Raw genomic sequence first — 20,081 nt, 5'->3', positions numbered from 1 at the left:
TAGCAATTGCATAAAATATTTAATTATGAAAATTTTAACGAACATTAAGATTGGCGAACCGGCTGGTCGCAAAGGCGGCTAGTTTTAAATAAAATGTTGCACTGAAGTCAACTAAATGAATCTCTAGAACTGACTGATTTATGATTATTTGAATATCACTATTTAATAAAAATGGTCGATTTTAGAACACTTCATGAACTATCTGAAGGAGGATATCTCAATCAGCGCCCTGGAGTTCTCAAGACTGATTGGCCTAGGATTATGAAAATGTTGGTTGTTCTAAACTATTCTATTCACGTTAAGCGTTCATGAGAAAAAAATAGTTTTTATCAGCGCATTGCCATCGCATTGACAAAAACTAAAAATGAAACATTAAATGAACGCTTACAACAAACTGAACCTAGGAAAGTGTAATTTACACCACGTGTCTGTATGAAATGAAATAAATGTGAAATGTGATGTCTTCCATAAAAAATAAAAGTGCGAAAACGTTTTCTGTGACATTTTAAAATAATAATAATTCAGTCTTCATGATCATTTAAAATACTAATAATTCAGTCTTATTTAAGGCATACATAGTTTAATATATACTGGATACCCGCTTTAATCAAGGCCCAACCGCTAATTTCTAGAACTTTTTTAATTGCCATATATATCTAATAAGAAAATGATCTAAATGAAATAATCATATTTTATGTTACTTGAGTCAGCAAATGCCCCGATGAATTACGAGTTTTAAATTTTACATAAATTCTCTGCCCTGAGAATCATATTAAAAAAATATTCTTAAGACACTAATATTTTAAATAAATTAATTGAACTTCAATAAACTAAATTTGTCTCTAAAACTGACTGATTTATGAATATCTGAATATCCCCATTCAACAAAAGCGGGCGATTTTAGACCACTTCATTGACCGTTTCAAAGATGATACCCTAACTAGCGCCCAGGATTTCTCAAGTCTGATTGGCTTAGGATAGTGAAAATGTTGATTGTTCTAAACTATTATATTCAAAAATTTATAAATCGATCATATTTGATAGCAAAAGGTAGTAACGTAAATTCACTTATTTAAAAGTTGTAGTGTCAAGAATATTTCGCAGAATATGTTCCTTTAGGACAAAAGGACTGTATAAAATTTAGATTTCATGATTTTTTAAAGTATATCTATAGATAAAAACATAATAAAATATATATTTAACGTCATTTAAATCCCTTTGAAATTAAAACTAAAAGCCGAATTTTATGATGAATCTGATAATTTTTTATAGAATAATTCTTAAGATACTACATAAATCATGATAATTATTCTGTAGTGTACGTAAGGCTTAAATGCTGAACGATTCTGTTTTCAGTACTGACATTTAAAAAAACGCGCAATTTCAATAAATAGAGTTTTTTTTATTGATTGCAGTTTAAACATTTCCACTTTAATTTAAAGTTTACATTATATGGGTGCTGACAGAAAATTAGAGAGATACATAATACATTATGGCTTAAGGCCATTTTAACAGTATGAGTGAATTATATGACTATCAAAATTTAAAGCTTAAAATAATTTGATGAAGAAGCAATTAAAGACCCATAAAATATTTGTATGTAACTTGAAATTTTAAAGAGCATTAAGATCGGCGAACTGGCTGGTCGCCAAAGGCGGCTAGCATTATATAAGTACAACTCTTAGAGTTTTGATGTTTCCGAGCATAAATATATAAACTATTATCCTTTAAAAAATGTATAACTAAAACTAATTTTTATTCAGTGATACAAGTTTAACTGTTACAAGCATTCTACTTAAATTTACAAATGTTTTAAATTATGGTCATTGTTAATGCATTTAAACGAATACATTACACGTTTTCAAAAGAAGGAGTGGAGTTGCGTATATCGTCAACAAATTTTTGTGATTGTTTAATATATTTTGTGGACCCCATCCCTAATAGCATACTTTTTTGAGTCAAAGCAGCAGACTTTTGAGGTTTAGAAGCTGAATTACGATAGCAATCTGAGACCGTAAAAACTGATACATTGATATGTTAATCTCTATTTTTTAAAATGAAAAACTTGATGGTTATTGAATTATTTATGCTTGTATTTTATTCTTAAATGTTTGTTTATAAGGTGCAGTTTCTTCTGAATTCAGTTCTACTAGCTGAACAGAAAAAAAAGTATCGAATTTTTAATTTTCTGCAGAAATGAAAACCAATTTCATTGCTACAGTTCAAAATGTAATTGGCTTTCATATGTTCGTTGATATCATTTTTTGACAAATCATTTTTTAGAACGACTAAAACTTAATATAGATAACTTGCGTACTTGGAATTCAATGTTTACTCGTGCTGCAATAACTGTCCTGAATTCGACACGATGTACAGTTTTAAAAATATCTAGTAACTATTTAGAACATATAATGCGATACATCTATTGTGGTAACGTTCTCTCTTAATATATAATATATTCAATATTTAGGATAAAACGCAAGGATGATAAATCATTAGCCTGCTTGATCTTAGAGTCTATGATAAATTATATATTTCGTAATAAGCCATTAAAAATAAAAATAAAAACTTTTCAAAATGAATATACTTCACCATTATGTAACCACTAATATATTTTCAAAGTTGAACGCTTTGCAATTTTCAAGTAAAAGTTTCCCTTAAAAAGACACACAGATTCTTATGATTTAATCATTTTATTTTTCATATTCTTGTTCTATTTTTATAAGGGAATTAATGAAAAGAATTTGTGGATTCAGCAAAAATCTAAAAAACTATGTTAGATTCAGAATCCGCCACGACAAAATAATTCTTCATATTCCTGTTGAATACTTTTAAAATTCAAAATTATGATATTTTCCAAATGTACTTTTTTCCCATTTAAATATGTATTTGTGAAATTGATAAAAAAAATTATCTCTAATTTTTTTCTAGACCCTTTATCCGAGTTCATGGACTCCCACGATTGTCGCGTCTATTCTGGTCATTGTCTCCATAGTCTCCATCATCACTCTTTCCGTCACACTTTTCATTTTTTGTTACTTCAAGTAAGTAATTCCCTTGAAATTCTATCTGTTGGTAAAAGATGGTAAAGTAAAAAAATCTTTCAAATGATATTTCATTTCCGGGCATTTCACATTTTAGTCTTTTTTAGACATTTGGAATTTTTTCCTTTTTCAACGAGTTAAAACAATTATTGCTTGTGTTTCAAACGAATGGCCTATAAGCTTCACTAAAGATTGATTCTAGACTTTCTAAATGCAAGTATTTTGAAAACTTTTACACTTTTGTCTTTCAGTAATAGTTTGAAAAGTGTGAAGTCAAATTTTCTAGATTAGATCTTTGTTCAACAAAAATTTGTAATCTAATTTTAAATTACAAAACAAAAAAAAAAAGAATCTGTTTACATTTTTCTGGCATAGAAAAATGTTTTAACTTTTTGAAATAAAAAAAAACCTAAGCACTGAAATTTCTTTTGTTAGAAAATAAAAGTATTTCTTTTTTCTAAAAGCTTTTAAATATCTGCTTTCCTATTTATTTTAATTTAAGTATTTTATAATGAATTTACGATTTCAGGTTTAAAGTAAGAAATATTTCTTCTTAAAATTAGAAATTCTACAAGGAATGAAATCATCATGGGTTTGAATTATCATCACGATGCAAATAGGCAAGAATATGTCTGAAGAAAATAGTAACAATTTCACATGGCATGAATATACAAACTGCGAAAATAAAACATTTGAAAAAAATTGACAAATAAAAAATCTGTATGTAGGCATACACATTCCAATTGCTCAAATAAAAACTGTGAATTTTCATAACACTCTGTTCAATAATTCTTCGTGTTAAACATCAAAAGTTATTATTTGCTCATTCGTGTTACATAAATCTACTCTAATTTGCAAAAATAAAATTTGCTTTATTTTAGTTATAATATTTTTATAATTAAGTTTATGTATCGACTACATGAAATTAAGTAACAAAAAAATTAAAGAAATAATTTTTCTTCATAAACAGAAACGATTTTTTACGTGTTTATTTGTTGCACATGTTTGTAAATTTTACTGTTAGCATGAACTTAGTATCTTTGTCACTTGTAATACAAGAAGTGAAAAAATAAAATTAAATTAAAAGGTTTAACAGGCAAAATTAATAACAAATTTTTTAAGGAACAGCAACAACAAAAAAGATGAAGCGACGTTCGGCAAATTTTAATCACACTAGAAACGATTTTCAATGTGTTATTTTAAAAATATTTACTAAACAAACTGAAAGATAAAAATCTTTGAGTGATTTTTTTTTCTTGGGAGTAGATAAACAATTCTAAATGGTTAATTATTTTTTTAAACAAATTTTTTTTAACTACGTTACAACAAAAGCAAAAGAAAAAATTAAAACCTGAAGTGTCCTTTATCGAGTTGGATAGAGTTTATACCCCAGAAAAAAGAAACACAAAAATAGAACTGCAATACTGAACAAATTACTTTTATTCTTGTGTTTTAATAAATTACTGCCATTTCAATTTTAGTTTCTTAATTTGCTGATTTACCACATTTCTGAATCATACAGTAAATATATTTTATTTCTCTTTATTTACTAAACTTTATTACTTTTTGAATATTTCTTGAAATTATTTTTACAAATTTTAAACTTCAAATTCCACATAACCACGTCACACTAAAGATTTTAATTTAAAAAAAATGGCAAACATAATTTAATCTTTCAGATTACTGCAGTGTAATGTTATCTCAGAAAAACGCCTGATATTTCTCTCACTTTCATATCGATCCACAGAAATTGCAATCCTTTACTATGGATCCAGGAATGCAAATATAAGTAATACAAATGATGTATGATGATGAATTATATTCAATGAAGATTGAAGGTCAAGCAATCTCCAACCAGAATATTCGATTAGCGTTTGATTTCAGATGGAAATGCGATGCAGGTGTTTTCTACTGACTTAACTACTGACTCGGGGAAATGAAGCAACCGATGAGCGTTCGATTTCAGATGATAATGGGATGTAGGTGTTTCCTGTTGACTTAACTACTGATTTGGGGAGATGAAACCGTCGGTTTGCATTAACGAAAAAAATTGAGACTGCTTTCCAAATTTTGTGTCTTCTCGACCACCATGTTCATTATAATGTGTTTGCTTAAAACATGTTGCATAACTATTAGAATAGAACTACTGGGAACTTGGGACGTGTTTTTCTGATCTGGATCGTATGTTAATTTCAAAAAGGTTAGCTATTAAATGTCAGATAATATTTTTTTTTGGTTTTAGATGCAAGCATATATGTCAAGCTAGTTAAAAAATTAAAGTAGTAATTTTATTTGTCCTGCTATAAAAACAGCTATATACAAATAAATTTTTTTTTATTCATTGTTATAATTTAATGAAAATAATAGAACAAAACAGAAAAATTCAAGCTATCCTCAGAATGATTTCTTCTATCTTGTAACCGTCATTTTTTTTTATTGGGACCAGGATGTAATATTTTAAAATTAATATTTTATACATTTCCCTATAGTAATAATAATAAATTTCTTTGACAAGGTTTTCTTTCTTAAACTGCTGTTGGTAAGCGAACAAAATAATTGCTAAATTAAATTTCTTTTAACTTTATACAAAGCTTCAAGAGATTAGAAATAAAATATACATTTTTATATCATTCTTGAAATTTTCCGGAGCAAGTATTACAATCACTCATCTAGTTCAAATTAACTAGAAGGAGATCTTAGGAAAGAAATGAAAGAAATTGAAAAGAACTTTAAAAAAAATGTATTAGTTAACATAACCAGACTATATTTCGAAGATATAATAAATGCATTTATAATTGCTATTTGGTTAGAATCGAGTGTTTACGTTCAGAGTAGTGTTGTGCAGAATGCCTAGTGGTAATCAAAACTCTGAATTTCATTAATTAACATTTCAGAAACTTAAACCAGGAACTTAAAATGAATTCAAGATATGTATTTGCAGAGAAAAATATGAAGAGAAATTCCCATCAAATAGCTTTGTTGCCATTATATAATAATTCAATTAGAGTGTTGATATATTTTAACTATAAAGTGTAAAAGCCATAGCAATATATATAATACAATAGACACTGTTATCTAAATCTCCTATGTTCTGATGAATATAAAATTAAGAATTCTAAGAATTTGAATATTATTATTTAGGTTTATATTCTGTTTAGTTTATTTGTTTTTTCCTAATTATTTATCATTCATTTTGGTATACAATTTTGTATGTAATGCTTGACACCGTTTGTCTTGTAACTGCAATTTGTAGGATTGTTTTTCTTTTTTCTTTTATTTTCTCAATGTTTTTCTGTATATTCTTCAGAATAAGGATATTTTAATTCTAAAGTTCAAATAAGTTTATTTATTTTTCTACACATTTTTATTATTATTTCTAATTATTTATTATATGTTGCGTTTATTATTATGTTTATTGTTATTGCTATTTTTTCATATTCTTAAAATGCAGCAGAATCTATTTCTGTTCAAATGTAAAATTTTACTATCTTTTGCTTCTTTAACTTTACAAAGCTGCTGTTGCTTCTCATCACATTTTTTACATTGCCTCAAATATCGTCACTTCATAGCACATTCTGGTTTCTAGCGTGCTGAAATGTTGTCCACCTATTATCCTGTTCTAAAACCAAATGTTAAGCTAGTTCTTATGATTGTTGAATGGAGGAATAATCTTTTTGATACAAAAAAAAACAAAATAAAAAAATATTATTAAATCTTTTATATATATATATATATATAGCAGATTTGATAACTATTATCTTTTATTTTGGCATATAATTATTAAATGGCTTAAGTATACTTAGTTTAGTTATTTACTCTATGTCCGTTTTGAAGCAATAAGGGGACTATTAATGGAACTTCGTAATTTCGAACTGTGATCAAATGACAAAAAGAAACAGAGCAAACACCAGTCACTCCAAGCTAGCGGAAAGATATTTGACTTCTTTGGATTAGGTGTACACCATTCCCGCTTCCACGGCGGTTCTTTTCTAGGAATCGATTTATAACTTCAGTTCCAAAACGAAACTTTACTGCCAGGATATCTTAAATACATATGATAAGAAAAAAATAACTTACTTAAAAATACTCTTGGAATTAGGATTAATTTAATTTTATTTGTGTAATCAGTTTTGGCATTAAGATTACAAACTAAATTCCTTTCATTAAATCATTGTGTTTGCGCTATTGTATGTACGCGAAAGTACAGACTGAAAAAGTTTAATTATGGGATAGATTTGGCTCAGCATTTAATAAGACTCTCCATTTTATATGCTAAAACTATGAACCAAATTTATTTACCAAAGTTGTTAAACTTTCGAATTTTTGTGTTTACATGCTTGCAAAAAAAGATGGCCAAAGCTCTTGCCGGATTTGATGCAGAATTCGTTACGGATCTATATTTTATATTCTAAACCTATGTGTGAAATTTCATTTATCTAGAATTTTCGTTTCTGTCTCAAAATATTTCTGACTTATCGTATTCGCAGAGATAATTTCGAAATTTTATTTTTCGAAATTATCAGGAAAGTTTGACACAGGCAGATTTGTCAAAATCTCGAGTTCGAATTTTTGACGATCAAAATACTTTTTTTTCATATGATAAAACATTAGCAGACAGGAGAAAACAAAGAAGAATGGGGGATAGTTGTTTCAACGGCGCAAGACTTGCCATTGAGTTAGCAACTTTTTGCTAGTACAATTAAGGGACAGCGAGTGAGAGACAACGACTGAGTGCAGTGTTTGATCTTGTAAAGCCACTATAGTCTTACATATTGTGATGTCATCAAAATACAGCCGAGTGAATAGCTAAATCTGTCTTTTAAATTAATTTATTTATAACATCGCAGTCGGAAAAAACACACAACATAAAAAACATTCACAACATATAAACAATAGGAAATTCATACATTACAATATTTGTAAATCCAGTCCCACGACCACTATCTTAATCCTCAAGATAGAATACCATCACAAAGCATCAATGCCCTTTCACTTTCAACACAACATCACATAGCACAACACCACGCTGACTCCCGCCGAAAGAAATCTTCGTCTGCCAAACGTACTACCTGTGTGATGTCATCACATTTTTGATCGACACCAATACGGTGCTGACATCTATCGTCTGGCAATTTTCGGATCAAATTCTTTACAATATGAAGTAAATAATAACGTCATATTTCATTAGTTATAAGTGTAGTTTTTTGAAGAAGCACAGAAATGTATTGATTGCTCTCTTCCTCAATTTCATGATAATGATTCTTCCTTCCTCAGAGACAGCGATTGGGCGCAGTCATTGGTCTAATGCAAATATTTTTTTTTAACTTTGACTCATGAAGCAAATAATGTTTCATATTTCAGCTGTCTGAAATGCAGTCGCTTGAAGGTGCACAGGAACTTATCGATTGCTCTCCTCCTCAATCTCATGCTTCTGATCGTCACCTCCTCGCCAGTCCTTTTAAATGTTTCGTACAAGCACACGGTAAGTTTTTCAACCGAACCTTTCAAACGATCAAGATAAGTTTTAATTTAATTACTGTCAACGGGAATTAAAATTTAATCGATAATGGAGTTTTGGGCCTTCAATTTAAGCTATAAAGATATGAAACATTAAAATCAACTAAAAAAAAAATCCTAGATGAAATTTTATAACTTTTTCTCTGTCCGGCTATAATGTAATAGGTGTGCATTTGAAAAAGTAGTTATGCTTTCATTACCAGTAAAATTCAATTTCTTATAATCGAAACCTCCCATTTGAAAATCACATACATTTTATATGGGTAAAAATTCCAATAAATTAAAGTGTACATTATTGCAGAATTTCATTATGACAAATTTTAATAGTTATATCATTTGCAAATGACTGCAGTTTCCTTGTAAATAATTATAGAAAGAAATATGTAATTTGAGAACACTCTAGAGGAAAATTCAAAGTTTGTTTAGGCACGTAGTAGTTATCCTAAGTGATTTCCCTAACTATAAGCGCAATATCCAAGTGGTAGTTTACTTCATTACTGTGCGAAGCACTCTGTATCGGTTTGTTTAATGGCAGCGATAAGAGAGAGTCCACGACATATCCCAATGAAAGGAACATACAAAAAAGCAATTTCAGGAAATTTAGGCAGATCTAAAATGAATGTTATTTTCAGAAAGTTCTTACTTCAAATTCTTTCTAATTTTTATTATTCTAATATAATTACCTTTGTTTATGTATAATTATATATAAAACATATTTGAGTTTTAATATTTTCTTTTTAGTTTTCAATATGTTTAATATTTCATGAGTTTTCCGAAATCATTTTGTAATATCGAATTCACTACTAGATGGTGCTCCGTATGCAGAATCAAGACCTTAAAAATATAAACTATTAATTTAAAATTAAATTTAAAAAAATATTAAAAGGAAGCAATGTCATCTGAGATATTAAAACTTCATGAAATTTTAGGAATTAAGTATATTAAATTACAAAGTTCCTTCATTATAAAATTAAAGAAATTATATAAACGGTATAAAAATAATAAAACTAAACGATTTTCACATAAGACTAAAATTAATATTTCCGAATACGACAAAACATAATAAAAGCTAAATTTAAATGAAATACAGATTTATATTACAGGTCAAATCTTTTTTCACGGTGTTTCACTGGATAATATTTCTATTGTTTATCTTCAGTCTTTTAATTTATTATTTGCCATCATTTAGAGAAATGAAAATATTTGCGTAAGTTTAATCTAGAAAACATAGCAGCTTATGTCTAAGCAATCATATCGATCATAAAACTATAATTATTTTAAACGTTATATTAAACACATAAAAATAATTATATTGAAACGGCTTTTATTAGAATTATGAGGGTATGGCAATTCTTATAAAAATGTTGCTTGTTATCCAATGTAACAAGTGAGGCTATGAGCTTGCAAATAGCACTGGCTCAATACTTCTAAAATATTACTATACTATTCTTTTTCTGACATACCTGGATAAATCCTGTCAAAAGTGGCAAAACACTTGCAGCATGACAACAAGCTAAAATCAATTCAATCATTTGCAGATGTATAATTAGCCTGCTAGACATTTGTTGTTTGAAAAATGGATTTCCAATTTATGAGCTGTGGTGTGGTCATTTCTGTTGTCCAAGTTTAATAAGTCATATTTTGAGTCATTTTTAAGTTTTTATTTTAAAGCTTTAGAATACAGAGGGATAACCTTTGGAAACCATATCTTGACTTCAAATTGATTTGAATCCCCCTAGTTTGTACAAATTTGGTGTCGTTGCATTCTTGTTTCACTGGGAATTATTTTATCTTTCAATAAATCTTGCGAATGGTACAACCTGTCCTGAACCGGACTTTGTGAAAAAATATCAATACAATAATATTAAAATAAGGATATATTGCCGTAGAAATAATTTTTTTAATAACAGCATTGTGCATTTGAAAATGTTTGTAGTTGTTGTTTCTTATGGCACTTGCCATGGACAAACAAACTCTGATGAAGTCAGTGATTTAAGCCTGTGGGGGAGCGTCTCTTTTTTTTTAGTAGCGCCAACTAGGGCCAAGAGTACGACTTAGCTACTCACACATCACTCATTCGCTTGCACAACCCCCTTTTACAGGAGGGTACATTCATACATCTCACAGATAGAACAACCATGCCCAAACCGGGACTCGAACCCGTGAAGCCCAGATCACGAGGAAGACGCGCTACCCCTATGCCAGGACGCCGGCTTGAAAATTGTTAAAAGTAATCGAATGTAATTTACCTACTTGATTGATTTTTTTCAGTTTTTCGACTCTTCTGTATATTGGCTAAAAATAAAATAATATATTAATTTCGAAAAAACATTATTATCTATAAAAACATTATCATGTTTATATCAATCGGATTTAAAATCGCTTATCTCATTTTAAAGTTTTAGCACCTCCATTCAAAATAATGATTGTGGTCAGAAGCATATTTGAAATAGACAAAGAGCTGCAACATATTTGTTTTCTTCTCTTACAGGAATGGTTGTGCCGGGGTGTTCTCATTCTGCAGATGTACTCTGGGATGGCCAGCATCAACTGGATGTTCGTTGAAGGGTTGTTGCTGCACAGTAGGGTCACCGTCCACATCTTCAAGCAAGACGCACCCTTCAAACTCTATTATTGCATTGGATGGGGTGAGTTATACATATGTAAATTGGAAGCTTCCATACTTGTATTAATAATATGAAGCACCCTAATTGCAATACCATTTTCTTTGAGACGACTTTATATAATCATTCAAAGTTTCCCGGAATTGTTTTGCTTTAGGGAGTCCCTTAACATTTGGAGTTAGCATTGGATATCAGCAGTAGTCAGAAAACAATACCTATTCACCAACATTATGGTCTTGCGGGAAACGAAAATACCTAGTGAATAGGGCTGAAGTGGAAAAAGATGTTGCAGGTGGAGTTAAACTTAAAAACCCACGCAACAAAATTCTTTATTGATGGAATTTTACTACAGACAGAGATGAATTTATAGTGGCAATTTGCATTTCATGCTGCCACTTGGAACTATTGCGGAATGACACCCCCAATGACACTGGTTTCTATGATTGTTTCGTGAAGAACCTTGCATCTGAGTTCATCGTAGACTTGCAGAAATAAGATCACTGTACTTGTGGAAATATTGTAAGGTGTAATCAAATTCACAAACTGACTACTCTTCCTCGTCTGTAGGCACACGGATAAACCTGAACGACCGGACCAGAAACACTGGCGGGAACTGTGGTTTAGTCGTAAGGGCCTTCACCGGCCACGCTGCAATTCTTTCAATGAGAAGTATATCCCGTCATCGAAGGGAGGTAGTCAACCCTCCATGTTTTTCTATACTTAACAGGGTGGTGAGAACCAAACACCACACCGAGCGCATCTCAACCTCATTTTTGAGGTGCTCTCCAATGGGAGGCGGTTTAGCCAAAAATATCTTGTTCAGATGCTTCAGGAAATTGTATTCACTTGATCAAGAAAAGCATTACTGCAGAAATTTCCGATGTTAGAATGTCGATACTTTTTGGAGCACTACATCATAAAGTTTATGACACATTCTTTCACTAACGCTACTAGCAATAGTTGTCATATTTTGGGATTAAACCAATAACTGTTTGGTATATACTGTAGCTAAAGCAATTCGCCAGGGTTATCCATCTAGCTATGTTTTTGGAATTTACTTTAAAGGATCAAAGATAGAAACAATACAATTACGATATTTTGTGTTTTAGAACAAGTGCACATTTGAAATCTTATGAAATTTTCCTTAGTAGGAAACAGCGAATAAATTTAAATTTTTATTGTATCACTGACTGGAAATATTATTCGATTAAATTATTTTTGGCATGTTTTAAACAGATAACATAAAAAAATCTTCAGTAAAGTATATTTCTAGTTTTTCTGCTGACCACAAGAAAATTCCACAGTTGAAACAACAGAAATGCTCAAAAGTTTCTTAAAATAATCATATGAAGAGCGAATAATCATATGAAATTAATATTAACGGCCTTTTTCTAACCAGCGGGATTTAAGCACAGGACTCATTTGTATAGATTGATGCACTATCTGAAAACTACAGAAATAGTAAGTAGGCGCAATGATTGTTGCTTGAGAAATAGATGTTTATTTTAAATTGAATATTTTTTAAGCATGTAATAAGTTGGAATATAACAAATAATGATTGGCTAAATTTTGGAAAACAGGGAAAAGAGTTGATGAAAACCTACTTTCCAGAAGATCCTCTGCTTCTTTACAGTGACAGAAGCGCTATGTCTAGTGCCTCAAATCTTTTATTAGTTTATCTCACATGGTTGTGCTCATTGGCATAAGTACATTTTGATTTATTTATTTACAAGTTACTCAATTATTTTTATTATTTGTCATATAAGTATATTTAGCCATTTACAGCAACTTTTATTACATCATGACTCTTGTTAAATCTGTTGTATTTCCAGGCATTCCTGCGTTATGCATCGGAAGTTGGTGTTCGCTAATGTATATGTACCACAACACGCCATGCTGGTCTGGCTACGGAGATTTACCCTACATCTGGGTGATTACGGGACCTATGTTGGCAGCTTTGCTGGTAAGTTGCAAAGAATTTATACAGTACACTCCCCATATAAGTATATGGGAGTGTACTGTATATCCGGGCTAATGTGACAGAAGGGCAAACCGGATAATAAAAACGCTGGATAGGCCAGAGTTCTAAGAACTCACTTCTTTGCCCACCAATACCAGAAAACAAAGTTTTTATACCAAAGGTATTAAGTAATACGCATTTCCTCACTTCTTATTGCGTCCTTCATTTATCTCAAGCCCTGTTGAATATGAACGCGGCAGCGGCCCACTGAATCATAGAAGCAGTTGTCGGTAACGTGCCGGGTTAAAATAGAAGACTCTGTACGTTTATCTATGTAAGTTTATATATGTGTATATAACTTATACACACATATAAGCCTGGTGAATTATAGAAGTAGTTACCGATAACGTGTCGCGTTAAAATAGAACTCTCTGTACTGGTGGCATATATATATGTTTATATACTGCACTGCACGTTTCAAGAATTTATTAGAGAAAAAGTAAGTTAAACGATATATGCTGTTCACATTCTTATATGAATTCTGAAATGCCTAACTTAAATGAAGGAAACATAAACAAAATTTTAAAATAAATCGTGGACCTAATTCTGAAGAAAATTGGCTCAAATTGATTTTATTTCTCACTGATAAATGATTGCACCGATATGAAAAGGCAATCCTAAGATAAGAGTCAAAACTTACAGTTTTAGTGATAATTAATAGATTACTGCTTCTGCAACGCCTTGCCTTCCTCATTTACTTACGATACAAAAAAACTAGGCGGGATAGTCACGAATCGGATACTCGGAAGTGTACTGCATAAATATAATAATGTAATTAATTAATATAACAGTGCAATAGAAAGTAATATTTATAGCGAAATTAATAGAATTAAGTATGCAAAAGATTTAACCTTTAATAACAATGATTCAGTTTCTTTTCTTCTATAGAGATTGATGCTACGTTGCCACTCATATTCCGCCATTTTGAATTTCGGGTGAACCGCTGAAGAATTAATGTTATTGAGTTGAATTCCATTTCAGGTGAACAGCGTATTTTTGGTGGACATAATCCGAGTACTGGTGACGAAGCGACATGCCAACTTTTCGACGGAGACCAACCAAGTCCGCTGTGCTCTCTACGACGGACTTCCCCAGCAAAAATACTGTCCTTGGCCGCATGCACAACCTGCCGTTAACGCGTGTGGACGAAAGTGAGTTTCATTCTTGAAAATTCATATATTTTACATTATCACTTTAATCACATATTTCATTTAGATATCTGCATTGTATAAAAATCTGTAAGTGTTTAATTAGGTATTGTTTACGGCTGGTGACCCTTGGTGTTGGTTTGGGCATGTAAAGTGGACAAATCATGACTTAAAGATCAAATGTAAATGTAAATGTTCGAATCATTTAACTTAAATGACCAAAAATACTTTTATTTAAATTGAGTAATTCAGAATTAATGTCAATTATAATATCTTCAGAACAGAATATTTTTTAAAATTCTTAAATACAAATAGAAATTTACAGAAGTTATTTTTATTTTTTCCATTTAAGGCATTTTTTAGTAATAAGAACTTTAAAAAGCTTTTAATGATCCGTTCGATGGTTCTTTCAATCTGAAAATATTTTAAAAGACAAGATAATAATTGACTCTGCTTATTTTAACAATGATTATATCAATATATTTATTTCACTTATAATAATATAAAAACACATTAATGTATCTGTTTATAATAATTATAATAATATAATTATTCCGCTTATTAGTAATAGAACACTCTGCTTATAAGAATATAATTTTCCATGATTCAAATAATTATCGAACCCGATATTACGGAATAAAGGATATTGTACCTGCATGTTATGTCCAAATTTACTTTCTGGGTACCATTACAATCCGGTGAATTTTTGTGTACCCTACATGTAAATTCTCATATAAATATGTTGAAAAGATTTTTTTGCATATTTATTTAGTATTCCATAGCCTTCGGAACTAAAGTTTTTACCCATAAAGCATTTTTTCTACCATTTGGTTGTAAAATATCGTACACTATGCAGTTCTCATTTGAAATTTTCAGGAAAGCTATTAAAGCCACTGCTTTGTTGTTTCCCCTTCTCGGCATTCCCCACTTGTTGTTCTGCATCAACCCGAAAGATAATGGAAAACTAGAAGAGGCCTACATGATCGTCAACGCCTTCGTCAAATCCTCACAGGTACGAGTATAGTCCCAAATTTTATCTCTTCATTACGTATTTGTTAGACTCTTTGAAAGATTCTACTCTAAACAAAACCAACAAAAATTTTTTGATAAATGATTATTGCGTTGTCGTTATTATGATTTTACTTCATGTTGAATTTGATAGTAGGGATAGCAGGTCTATGAGATACACATAAATAAATTTAGAACATAATGTTTTGAAGTTAATAGCACATGCTAGTTGCCTCCAATTAAAGCTTGGAAGAAAGTGGAGACAGGCCTTTCTTCATAACTAGTTGAATTTCGCAGTTTAGTGTACATCATACATGGAAATAATAATAACGGTAAGAGATAGAAAAAATAAATTATGCAATTAACATATAAATTTAAGGAGACATTGCTGGTCATCACTCAACCATTTATTTCATATTAAGATAGATTTGAAAGATTAACAATTAGATAACACTTGCTGCTGCTTAAGGACCTTGTCTTAGACAAGCCCGCAGCCGAAGTTGTCAATTTTAAGCCGAATTTCAGCGTCTCTTGTTTCAGTAGCGCCCTCTAGTGCCAAGAATACTTTTTAGCTACTCATGCGTCACAGATCTTTTTACGGGACGGACTTCATTCACAGATCGTAATTTAGACTTGCACTAGGGAACAATCATCTCTCATCCAGTATACCCAGAGGCGTTGTCTCGACGTGGACAGACTTTATTGACACCACAGGTTTATTCGTGCGCCAGCCACCATATACACAGAAAACCTCCGGCCGGCGGGGTTCAGGCTCACAACTCAAGGAATGCGAATCAAGCGTCTGTACCATCCAGGTTATCCCCCCCTTCTTCTACATAGCACAGTGTATATATAAGCAACTTTGCCTCAATGTTAATCTTCTACCCGGGCTAAATGGGCACGGCAGTTTTCGACATGCATCAGAACAACTTACAGCAAGACGCTTAAAGACTAGAATAAACTTCCTAACCATACAAAATGTCAATCCGAATTCATAATGATGTTGAAGAATTTACTTCTCCAAAATGATAATTATTAAAAAAAAACTTTTATATTATCTAAACGTTGTAAAATTGAAGACACACGAGAGAAGTAAAAATAATTAAGTATTATATTAACCTAGAAAATAGATGATTTACCTTTTTGTAATTATTTTACGATTGTGAATAAACATAGTTTTATTTTGAGAATAATATTTGTGATGATGAGTAGGCAAAACGTACTCGACTCCACATGATGAACATTTTAAATGCTGAATGAACATTATTTTTTACCATCATTATTCTTGATTGATTTACTTTTGTACTTTAAATAACATTAATATATTAAAAATTAAAAAGGTAGATATATTCCATATTTTCTTAACACCGTAGTTGAAATATTCTCAGATTTATAAAAAGTGGAAACTAGGGGAATGTGGGTCGACTCATTTTTTCCCCATCAAATGACAGCCTTCAAAGCGGAAAGTTATTCCAACAAATGAAGGACTGAACAAAGATTAAAATATGTAAAAAATGTTGGTTTAGAATTCAAGAATTTTTACATTTATCCAATTAGATTTTAATTATTGCGTATTTTTGAGACTGATTATATTCATTACAATTTTTTTTGCTTTATTAAGCATATAAAATATTTATAATATTACAGCAGTTTAAGTAGACGTTGCATCTTTTATTAATTATAAAAAGGATGTATAAGCCATGCAAACATAATTATATGTTTTCTGTTTTTTTAGGGTCTTTTTGTGTCCGTTCTTTACTGCTTCATGAACAATGACGTAAGTATATCACATTAAAAAATATTATGGCGACGTTAAAAAAATACTTATTTACTAAAAAAAAAGGGTGAATTATGAGATAACTAATTATTCAGATCCAATTACTGTTAATAAGAAAAGGAGGCAGTTTACTTTTGCTTAATTTTAGCTCGCTGAAAAAATATTATCGATGGCATTTTGGTTGATAATAAAACGCTATTATTTTTTTTCTTTTGACAGGAAAATTTTATCAAAGAGAAAGCTGAGTATATATCTCTCGAAAAAATAATCTTTATGTGTTTATACAAGATCGAAAAACAAGTGCGAAAGAAAATAAAATCTATTAATAAGTTGCACTGTTATAACTAGAGAAAATGTTAAGCCGTTATTTACTAAATTTTTTGCGATAACACACAGCTAGAATTGAAAAATGATTTTTAAATAATTTTATAGTAAACAAATAGTGGATTTCTGTTGATTGTTTTCGTTACGCCGTATGTTATTAATTAACAAATAAAATGTTGCATCTTGGCATTATTTTTGTTGATGTACATTTAACCAAGGCATATAAATAATATTAATTTTTCAGCAATAGAAGGCTTGATAAAAAAAAATCTTGAAAAGCAAATGTCTGTTGGTTAAAAGGAGAGAATGCCGGCTATTTACAACTATAGAAGTTTGTAGAAGAATTATATCCAAACAAGTTATAACTTAATGTAAAATAAACCTAGGAATTTAAAATCTTCATTAATCTTCGATTTACTAATAAAACAAATATTTTCATCTGCTATAAATAAAATTTTACATAATTTTAAATGGTTATAGAGTTCAAATCTGGGCATCAGCATTATTTCGAACTTCATTTGCAGTATTTATGAAATAGTATGAGAAGAATGAAAAAAATATTATTTTTGCTGTTATTCAAGATATTAAATGATGCAAATACTGACTCCGAATTCTTGTGATTGGTGAAAAAACAGTTTAAAATTTAGTCAATACATTAATTTTCAACTCATGTTTTTGAACTATGTCATATCCTCATTTAACCAGATGAAATTTTTTCCTACTGCACCAAAAGCTAATTTCAGTTCTTAACTCTGATATTTGCGTCAACAGCAGCAATATGTATTTTATGAAAAAAATAATTAATGATGCTGATATAAATAATAAAAAAAAACCGCTTTTTTATTAAAAACTAAAATATGCGTTTTTTAGAGAATATAATATTCTAATTTTGAAAAGATACAAAAGAAGTTGTAGTTTTAGTTTAAATCGAATCAGAAGTAACTTTTTGAAGTTGCATCTTCCGTAAATTTGTAACTTTTCAGTAGTCTTCACGAAAAACCTGAATATGTTCCTACTAGAGTATTCAATAGCCCTTCAATGTTGGAGTGCTTTTTATTAATTACCTTTCATAATGTAACAGATTCAAACAACTATACGAGGGGTGATCCAAAAAAAACTTTACAAGCAGCAATATTTGGAAAGTAGAAATTATGGATGGGAATATTGTTACCCAGAGTGGCGATAGATGGCGCTAGTTGTCTTAGACCGGGCGTTCGAGCAGATAGTGTCAGTACTGAGACCTGAAACAGCGACAGTAATGACAAGATGTTTAGAGAAGTGGGCTCACACAGAGGTGCGAGCCTTGATACGATTTCTATGGGAAGAATTCCAAGAAATGTGTTCCCATCGGAAATTCACAGACAAATCGCTGAAGTGTTCGGGGGCGAAGAAATGAGTAGAAAACAGGTGGCGAATTGGTGTCGTTCTGTTAAAGCGGGCAGAGAGATTGCTGGAAACGTATAGGTGGGAGGTCTGGAGTCACTCCCCCCCATACAGCCCCTATTTGGCTTCCAGTGAATATTTCCTTTTCCCGGCATTGAAGAAACAATTATCCGAAACAAGGTTCATATCAGACAGTGATGTTCAAAAAGGTATCGAGAACTGGCTCTATAGCCAAGGATCTGGTTATTACCAAGATGGGTTAAACAAATGGGTCCAGCTGTGTGATAAATGCCTCAGCAGTTTGACGATTATATAGAGAAGTGACCACCACATATGTCTCTTAATTACCATTTGTATCCTGTGTCTATTGTTAATAAAGCCTTTTTTCTGTGCCTTGTAAACTTTTTTTTGGATCACCCCTCATTCATTAACTGTATAAATTAAAAGAAAGATCTTCTTATCGTTTTATAAAGAAATGAAATGCAATTATGAGCTTCTTAGAACGCGTGCGCATAATATGTACAATATGCATATTATGTATATGATTTTCATAATTGCATATGGTTTTAAAGAGTTTCAATGCGGCATAAATTAATATTTGAGAGGAAAATATTATTGAGCCCTATCAGTATTAAATAGCTAGCACTAGAGATGATATTGATTGTTACGACTACTGACTGGAAAATATCCCTTTGCACTATGGCAATTTCTGTGAAATGAGACTCCTTCTGTAAAGTTTTTAACAATGGAAGTCCCAAGAACAACCAAAAGAAAGATTCATTCTGAAACTTTATCGCATACTCTATGATATAAATGCTATCACCTTCTTCTCCTGTATAACTTGGACATGCGTATGAACGCCACGAATATTCAGATTTTCATTTGCACACAAGAGAGGATAGTATTGATAGTATAGTAAAGAAAACCGATATTTGTTATTAATTGCATGCCGCTGTCGAACTTTAATTATGGAAGATCGATCTCTGGCATGATTCCAGCCATTAATTGGATCTAAATTTCGATCATTGGCGAAAATCGCTGACACAAGCACAGAAGGTCGAACACGTATTTACGACACATTCTGTCTGCCAGAATTTGACATCATCACAAGATCATATACCAAATTTTATTTATTTAAACCATTGCAGTTTTAAGTTATCACATTTACAAACAAGAGAGACTGACAGACTGTCTATATCTTGACGGATTTTGTTCAATATATATATATTTACAAAT

General features: G+C 30.7%; 1 protein-coding gene across 1 annotated transcript in view; it reads left to right on the top strand.

The window, feature by feature from the left end:
- LOC129987622 (corticotropin-releasing factor receptor 2-like) overlaps positions 1-20,081 on the top strand; it is a 229,045-nt gene that overhangs the window by 191,632 nt on the left and 17,332 nt on the right. The window contains exons 5-10 of the mRNA XM_056095583.1: positions 8,406-8,526; positions 11,053-11,209; positions 13,018-13,148; positions 14,187-14,268; positions 15,226-15,365; positions 17,097-17,138. Coding sequence (XP_055951558.1) covers positions 8,406-8,526; positions 11,053-11,209; positions 13,018-13,148; positions 14,187-14,268; positions 15,226-15,365; positions 17,097-17,138 — 673 coding nt within the window. The remainder of the gene's footprint in view (positions 1-8,405; positions 8,527-11,052; positions 11,210-13,017; positions 13,149-14,186; positions 14,269-15,225; positions 15,366-17,096; positions 17,139-20,081) is intronic.

This window comes from Argiope bruennichi, chromosome 10 (assembly GCF_947563725.1).
Source record: "Argiope bruennichi chromosome 10, qqArgBrue1.1, whole genome shotgun sequence".
NCBI lineage: Eukaryota > Metazoa > Arthropoda > Arachnida > Araneae > Araneidae > Argiope > Argiope bruennichi.
The sequence above is the reverse complement of the archived record's forward strand: the minus strand, read 5'-3'. Positions and strand labels throughout refer to the sequence as shown.